We start from the raw sequence: 8,907 nt of genomic DNA, 5'->3' as shown, positions 1-8,907 counted from the left end.
CCCAGACTGGAGTGCAGTGGCCACTCCCGGCCACTGCAGCCTCGACTTGCTGGACTCCGGAGATCCTTCCGCCTCCGCCTTCCAAGTAAAAAAAAATTTTGTAATAACTTTATTTTATATACTATATATACCTATCTTATTTGGTAACTATTATAAAATTAAATCACAAAACTAAAACATACTGTACCTGGGGGTGGGATTTCTAGATCAGTTGTCTGTTGGACATTGGTACGACCAGGTCTAGGATCAAAAGCAGGAACTAAAGCAGAAAATTGTCGCTTTAGAACGTAATCATCATCCCACGTTCTCCGGCGTCCTCCTTTAGTTTCATACTCTTCTTCTTCCTATTAAAATAAAATTTCACATACAGTTACATATTACAAGATGAAAAACTTTATCATTGCAAAAGCAATGTGCTATCTACAAAATAAACTGCATATTAAATAGTTCTTAGTACCTGCTGCTCTTTCTTAGTCATATTTCTCTATTTTTTTTTTTTTTGAGTTAGAGTCTCACTCTGTCACCCAGACTGGAGTGCAGTGGCCGCTTCCGGCCACCGCAGCCTCGACCTGCTGGGCTCTGGCGATCCTTCCACCTCAGCCTTCCAAGTAGCTGGAACTACAGGCACGCGCTACCATGACCGGCTAATTTTTTATTTATTGTAGAAATGAGGTCTTGCTAAGTTGCCCAGGCAGGTCTCGAACCTGCGGGCTCAGGCAATCCACTCACCTCAGCCTCCCAAAGGGTGGGATTACAGGCTGAGCCACCGAGCCCGGCAGTCATATTTCTTAACCACAAAATGAGCTAAAACAAACATATATAGGTACATATATTTCTTAACAACTTCAGTTTATCAAAAGTAAGTTGCATAAATGACTATATAAATCTATATGTGGTAAAATAACAATGAACTGTTCATGTACACTGTACCAATGTCAATTTCCAAACTTTGCTACTGTACAGTCATTTGGCAAAGCGCACACAATACCTCCCTGTAGTATTTTTGCAACTTCCTATGAACCTAATTCTTTTAAAATAAGTCATTTTTAAAAATGTAAATTGCATCTTATGCTGAATTAAATACAAAACAAAATGCCTGGTAGCTGCTTTAAATTACTAGTGAGAAGATAGAGCAAGTGTATACGTACACACACACTCACAGTGTGAACACTTAACTGAAATTAACTTTTTGTTTTAGTCAGTCACACTCTGAAGCCCAGGCTGGAATGCAGGAGCACAATCATGGCCACTAGAGCCTCAACCTGCTGAGCTCAGGCAATCCTTCCACCTCAGCCTTCTAAGTTACTAGGACTATAAGCACACACCACCACACTTGGCTAGATTTTTTTTTTACAAATTCTTGTCATGTTGCCCAGTTGATCTCGAACCCTGGGCTCAGGCAATCCTCTTGCCCTGGCCTCCCAAAGTGCTGGGGTTTCAGGTGTGAGCAATCATGCCTGGCCTTGAAACTAACTTTTATAACATATCATTTGACAGCCAAAATGTCTCGGCCTGCATCTTGAACCAAAAACTAACTATGTATGACTTTTAGCAATCACTTCATCTGAAAATTGGTGCTAACAATAACCCTCAAAGGGTTGTTGAAAAGATGAAATAAGTTAATACACATAAAGTATTAAGATTTGTCTAGCGGGGCGCGGTGTCTCACATCTTGTAATCCCAGCACTTTGGGAGGCACAGGAGAGAGAATTGCCTGAGTCCAAGGGTTAGAGAGCAGACTGGGCAACATGGCAAGACCTTGTCTCTATCACAAATCAAAAAATTAGCCAGGGGTGGTGGTGCACACTGTAGTTCTAGCAACTTGGAAGGCTGAGGGGATTGGAGTGTGCTACTGCACTCCAACCTGGGCAACAGAGTGAGACTCTGACTCAAAAAAAAAAAACAAAAATAAAAAACTTGTCTAAGCCGGGCTCGGTGGCTCAGCCTGTAATCCCACGCTTTGGGAGGCTGAGGTGAGTGGATTGCCTGAGCCTGCGGGTTCAAGACCCACCTGGGCAACTTGGCGAGGCCTCTTCTCTACAATAAATAAAAAAATTGCCAGAGCCCAGCAGGTCGAGACTGTGATAGCCGAGAGCATGCCACTGCACTCCAGTCTGGGCGACAGTAAGACTCCGACTCAAAAAAAAAAACACAACCAAAAAACATGTCTAGTACTTAATTAATTATCAGTAAGTATTGGCCGATAGACTACTTCTACTACCATCTCTGCTACTACTACTAACCTGTTAACCATTTTTTTTTTTGAGTTGGAGTCTCACTCTGTCGCCCAGACTGGAGTGCAGTGGCCGCTCCTGGCCACCGCAGCCTCTACCTGCTGGGCTCCGGCGATCCTTCTGCCTTAGCCTTCCAAGTAGCCAGAATTACAGGCATGTGCCAGCATGATTGGCTAATTTTTTGATTTATTGTAGAGATGAGGTCTCGCCAAGTTACCCAGGTTAGTCTTGAATCTGCAGGCTCAGGCAATCCTCTCACCTCGGCCTCCCAAATTGCTAGGATTATAGGTGTGAGCCACTGTGCCCAGTCCTATTAACCATTTTAATATATGCTGACTGTTACCTAATGGCCAAGATGAAGGGGTTCCAAGTATGAAACTCTTGCATGAATTACACTAGAGCAATCATGGATTCTGTATGGAATTAAGAACCCAAGCAGTAGAGAATGTTTCTCTTTGTAACTCAGTTTGGTAGCTCCTTTCTCTTCCCTTCTCCCACCGCCCTTGCAGGTTTCTATAGGCCTTTAGGCATATTTGTTGGTACTTCACTGTGAAAGAGGAAAAACAATACTGTAGGGAGGCTAAACAAGAAGATATTACCTGCTCCCCAATAGGTCGGCTTCCTGCTCCACTAGGGACCTGTGGTAGCTGCGAGGTCACAGCATGGTGCGTTACATCAGAGCGGGAGCCAGCTCGACGTTGCAGAGATGGACGTCTCAGAATCTGAAATACAATAATGCCAAGAGACATATGTTTAATTATTTGACCCATAATATCCAAATTAAGCCTTGCCCTGAAACTATTAACTTAGATTTTTATTTTTATTTTTTTTGAGTTGGAGTCTCACTCTGTCCCCCAGACTGGAGCACAGTGACCGCTCCCGGCCACCACAGCCTCGACCTGCTGGACTCCGGCGATCCTTCCTCCTCAGCCTTCCGAGTAGCCGGAATTACAGGCATGTGCTACCACGCCCGGCTGATTTTTTTTTTATTTATTGTAGAGATGAGGTCTTGCTGCCCAGGCGGGTCTCAAACCTGCGGGCTCAGGCAATCCACTCACCTCAGCCTCCCAAAGGCGCGGGATTACAGGCTGAGCCACCGAGCCCGGCTTAATTTAGATTTTTAAAGGTATCTTTAAAAAACTTTACCTTCATTTGTAATCTTCAGAAAAATTATAAATTGAATATTTGAAATACATCATGTATTTTATACTAACCTCCTTCATAAAAAATATATGAACATACTTTGTGTGTGTGTGTTTTTTGAGTCAGGGTCTCACTCTGTCACCCAGGCTGTAGTGCAGTGGTCTGATCCCAACTCAGAGCAGCCTCCAACTCCTGGGCTCAGGCAATCCTGCTTCTGGTTTGCGAGCAGCTGGGACTACAGGTGTGCCTCACTATGCCTGACTGATTTTTTGACTTTTCTGTAGAGACAGGACAGGGTCTTGCTATTTTGCCCAGGTTGGTATCAAATTCCTGGATTCAAGCGATCCTCCCACCTTGGCCTCTCACCTGCAGAATTTACAGGCATGAGCCACCGTATCCAACCTGTTTTCTTAGCAACATATATTAAAAGCATTTTTTAAATTTCTTCACCCCATTAAAGCTCAACTTATCATGTTTTTGAAATCGATTTAACATTTATCAATAGAAATGTGAAATATACAAGGAGGTACAAGAAAGGGTATTATAAGGCCTAATTTTCAATTAGAAGACAACTGTAGTGGTTAAATATTGAAAGTTCTGGATCACACTGCCTAGGCTTGGGTCCTCAATTTTCTAAACTCTGATGATAAGGGCAAATTATTTTTTTATGCCTCTACTCATTCCTTCATGTGACAACTAATGAGAAAGAAGATACACCTTGCAAAACCATAGGTACTAAAAAAATCTTAAGTTGAAGAATCATGAAAATTATATTTTTTAAGATTAGTGCAGCTGCCTCTAATTTCACACATTTTAAATCTGTTAAAACATCATTTGACATTGTAGAATTTTTCAAATACAACCCAATATTTTCTTTTAGTAGAAAATCATGAATGCTCAGCTTCTAAGTACTCTTCTTAATTGGCTGTATTTTTCATGCTAGAGCCATATTTCCTTGCTTCAAAGTTTTATTATGCCTCAGCTTTTCCTTTCTTCAGTTATTAAAAACCTATCTTAGTGAACAGAATGGGGGCCTCTCTCTACCATAACCTCCTCGTATTCTTGGTCCTCCTGATTGTCATCTTCATTTTCATCATCTTCCTCATCTGGCTCAGGCAAGTCTTCATCATCATCAAGCTCAGCCAAAAGAGTACTAGCACGACAGCTATCAAGGAAATCTAAAACACAAAGCCAATGGCTTATTGTCACCACAACTAACAAAGCGTAACACGTAACTTTGCATTTTGAGTTTTATAAAATAAAGGTAGATTTTAAAATGGACACACAAAAAGACCACACTTTGTGGTGCTACCCTAATATAAAGGTTAACCATGTTAAGAAATATAACAACAACCATATCATCTTCTCTGAATAAATCACAGCAAGTGCAATATGTGGAAAGAGAACTCTGGAGTTGTTCATTCCACCAGTAAAACCTATTAAGCATATACTATATATCAAGAACTATGTTGGGCACCAAGTATACAGGGGTGCCAAAAAAAATGTATCCACTCATTCATAGAATGTATAGTATGATGGTCACTCAAAAGATAGAGTTAGTCAAATGAATGCTAGTGTCACCAAGAGACAGGTAGGACTGTCAAAGAAAATGGCAGAAGCACGGCTGAGTAAATGTCATACTACACATTGATACCATAATTCAATTCAACATCAGAAGGCAATATACGGATAACATCTCTTAAAATAGTGCATACTTTTTTGGGTACCCCCTGTATATAGCTGTAAACAAAAAACACATGGTTCGAGTCCCTGCAGAGCCTACAAGGAGAGAGGCATTTAATCAGTAAACAAATGTATATAAACAAGCTGTAAATGATTTTATGAGAGAAAACAGAATTAAGTCAATCAGTGAGAACTGGGTTTAGCTATGTGACCTGGCAGGTTACTCAATGATAATGACTCCTTAAGGATAATGCCTATTTATGATGGAATAATATAAGTGCCATCTTTCACATTACGTACATTATCTAGCACATGACGAAGTTCAAAAAACTTGAATCCCTTTCTTAGGATCTCTTCCCCTCATTTCCAGAAGACTGGGTCAAATTACACTATCCTATAAAAATGAAGATGCTGATAAGCTGTTCTTCATAAGAACCAAAAATAAAAAAGGGACTGATAGGATTAAAACAGAAGTTTCCACTGTATGTGGAAGAAAAAAGAGACTTCTAACATAATATCGGAATTGTGTAATGGAAAAAAGACAGGATATACTCTCTATTCCTAAAGATCCAGAAGACAATTTACTTTTATTTAGAAACTTGCAGCTATAGACTTTTGAACCAGATTTTTTTAGTCCAATAATACATATTCAGTGCTTTTTATTGGATGAACCGTAGAAGAAAAAAACTTGCATATTCACAACCAGACAATCCTTCCACCTCAGCCTTCAATGTAGCTAGAACTACAGGAGTGCGCCACCACACCCAGTTGATTTTTTGATTTACTGTAGAGATGAGGTCTTGCTGAGTTACCCAGGTGGTATCCAACCCCTGGGCTCAGGCAATCCTCTAACCTCCGTCTCCAAAGTGCTGGGATTACAGATGCGAACCACTGCACCCAGCTGCTATTATAATTAATTCATTTCCAAGGTACACATTTTGAAAACTTTTTTTTTTTTAAATTGGAGTCTCACTTTGTCGTCCAGGCGAAGTGTAGTGGCGTGCTTATAGACACCGCAGTCTTGACCTGCTGGAAATCAGGTATCCTTCCACCTCAGTCTTCCAAGTAGATGGAACCACAGGTACGCACCACCACACCTGGCTAATTTTTTGATTTATTATAAAGATGAGGTCTCACCAAGGTACCCAGAATTGTCTCGAACCCTTGGGCTCAGGCAATCCTCTCGCCTTGGCCACCCAAAGTGCTGGGATTACGGGTGTGAGCCACCATGCCTAGCTTCTATACCATAATTATTCTTACTAAAGCGTCACAACATAGTATGATATTCATGCCTATGGTAAGAAGAAAAAATAAAAACCGCAATAGAGTAAAAATTTGCACTACAGGCTGGGTGTGGTGGCTCACATCTATAATCCCAGCACTTTGAGAGGCCAAGGAAAGAGGACTGCCTGAGCCCAGGGGTTTGACACCAGCCTGTGCAACTTAGTGAGACCTCGTCTCTACAATATATCAAAAAACTAGCCAAACATAATGGCGCAGCACCTATAGTTCCAACTACTTGGAAGGCTGAGGTGGAAGGATCACCTGAGCCCAGCAGGTCAAGGCTGTGGCAGCCACAAGCATGCCACTGCACTCCAGAGTGGGAGACAGAGATTCTGACTCAAGAAAAAAACGAAAAATAAAATTTTGATGTAATAATCATTTTGCTATTTACACATTTTTTTTTTCTGAGTTGAGTCTCACTCTGTCATCCAGCCTGGAACCATTTTGGAAGGCAATTTAGCAATTATTAATTTAGGAATTTATCCTAAGGAAATATACAACACAGTTCAAGGAAGTTCATTTATAACAATGTTTATGGTAATGAAGTAGCTGCAACTTAAATACACAAAATGGAGAATTTATTAAATAATGATCATACAAACAGTGAAACTATTGCTATTTCAAATGTTGTAGAAACCCATCCAACAATTTGAAAATATATTCACAATGTACTCAATGAAAAGAATTGGCTGAAAAGGTTATCACCCCTTTTATTAAAAAAATACACTCACTCCTGTGGTCCCAGCGCTTTGGGAGGCAGAGGCGAGAGGATTGCCTGGGTCCGGGGGGTTTAAGACCAGTCTGGGCAGCTTGGTTGAGACTGTGTATCTACAACAAATTTTTAAAACTGGCTGGCCGTGGTGGTGTGTGCCTGTGGTTCCAGCTACTTGGAGGGCTGAGGTGGAGTGATCACCTGAGCCCAGCAGGTCAGGGCTCCAGTGGCCGTGGGTATGCCACTGCACTCCAGCCTACAGGGCAATACAGTGAAACTGCAACTCAAAAAAAAATAAAATAAAATAAAAATTGGCCAGGATCGATGGCTCAGCCTGTAATCCCAGCACTCTGGGAGGCTGCAGTGAGTGGACTGCTTAAGCCCATGGGTTCAAGATCAGCCCGGGCAACTTGGCGAGACCTCGTCACTGTAATAAAAAATTAGCCAGGCATGGTAACATGTGCCTGTAGTTCAGGCTACTTGGAAGGCTGAGGTGGAAGGATCGCCAGAGCCCAGCAGGTCGACACTGGAGTGGCCGTGAACGTGCCAGTGCCCTCCAGCCTGGGCGACGGAGTAAGACTCCAACTAAAAAAAAAAACAAATCAACTTCAAGCAGTCACTGGCCACTACTTTGCTAAACTCTTGTAAGGTCATGTGGTTTTTTGAGCAATGGCAGCCATGTTTTCCTAAGCTTTGGCCCCCCTCCCCTACACCTTGGGGAGATGCATCTCCTCTTCTCTAATTTACTTTCTCTCTCTTTTCTTTTTGAGTTGAAGTCTCATTCTGTTGCCTTGGTTGGAGTGCAGTGGCACACTCACGACCACGGCAGCCTCGACCTGCTGGGCTCTGGTGATCCTTCCACCTCAACCTTCCAAGTGGCTGGGAACACAGTTGTATGCCACCATGCTCGGCTAATTTTTTTGATTTACTGTAGAGATGAGGTCTCGCTATATTGCTCAGGCTGGTCTTGAACCCCTGGGTTCAGGTAGTCCTGTCACCTCCGGGTGCTGGGATCGCAGGTGTCACCACACCTGGCTTAGTTTACTTTCTAAATAAACTCTATTTTCCAGTCTAAAAGAAAACAAAAACATATACATCAAGTGGTATGCATTAAACAAGGGTTTTTCCTGGTAGGTATGACCTTGTGATTTTAATTTCCTTCTACAGTTTCTATAAAAAGGATTTCTCTTCTTTTCTTTTTTTTTTTAGTTGAATCTCACTCTGTTGCCCAGGCTACAGTGCAGTGTCACACGGCCACTGCAGCCTCGACCTGCTGGGCTCAGGTGATTTTTCCGCCTCAGTCTTCCAAGTAGCTGGAACTACAGGCATGCGCCATCATGTCAGCTAATCTTCTCAATTTATTGTAGATAAGAGGCCTCACCAGGTTTCCCAGGCTGGTCTGGAACCTATGGGTTCAGGCAGTCCTCTCACCTCAGCCTCCCAAAGTACTGGAATTATAGGCATGGGCCACCTAGCCCAGCTGAGTATTACTTTTCTAATACGATTTTTTAAAAATAAGCCAGGCTCAGTGGCTCAGCCTGTAATCCCACGCCTTGGGAGGCTAATGCACTCCAGTCTGGGCGACAGAGTGAGACTCCAATTCAAAAAAAAAAAGAAAGAGGAATAGAGACACACACAGACAATATTTTAATTGAATCAAATAGATTCTTCCCTCTGACTACAACATGGAAACAATGACGATAGAACTTCTACTATACTTATTTTTTGTTTGTTTTTTGGTTTGTTTGTTTTTTTGAGTTGGAGTCTCACTCTGTCGCCCAGACTGGAGTACAGTGGCCGTTCCTGGTCACCGCAGCCTCGACCTGCTGGGCTCCGGCGATCCTTCCACCT

The 8,907-nt window shown here is 42.2% G+C and overlaps 1 protein-coding gene across 1 annotated transcript in view; it reads right to left on the bottom strand.

Annotated features, from left to right (window-relative positions):
- Positions 1-8,907, bottom strand: part of HECTD1 (HECT domain E3 ubiquitin protein ligase 1) — a 104,102-nt gene that overhangs the window by 16,519 nt on the left and 78,676 nt on the right. The window contains exons 27-29 of the mRNA XM_008073013.2: positions 4,422-4,555; positions 2,834-2,956; positions 188-344 (exon numbers count right to left, since the gene is read on the bottom strand). Of these exons, the coding sequence (XP_008071204.1) occupies positions 188-344; positions 2,834-2,956; positions 4,422-4,555 (414 nt within the window). The remainder of the gene's footprint in view (positions 1-187; positions 345-2,833; positions 2,957-4,421; positions 4,556-8,907) is intronic.

The sequence above is a fragment of the Carlito syrichta genome, unplaced genomic scaffold (genome assembly GCF_000164805.1).
Source record: "Carlito syrichta isolate Samal-C Ts95f unplaced genomic scaffold, Tarsius_syrichta-2.0.1 Scaffold315592, whole genome shotgun sequence".
Lineage (NCBI taxonomy): Eukaryota > Metazoa > Chordata > Mammalia > Primates > Tarsiidae > Carlito > Carlito syrichta.
Note: the sequence above shows the minus strand (reverse complement) of the source record. Positions and strands in the feature narration are given on the sequence as shown.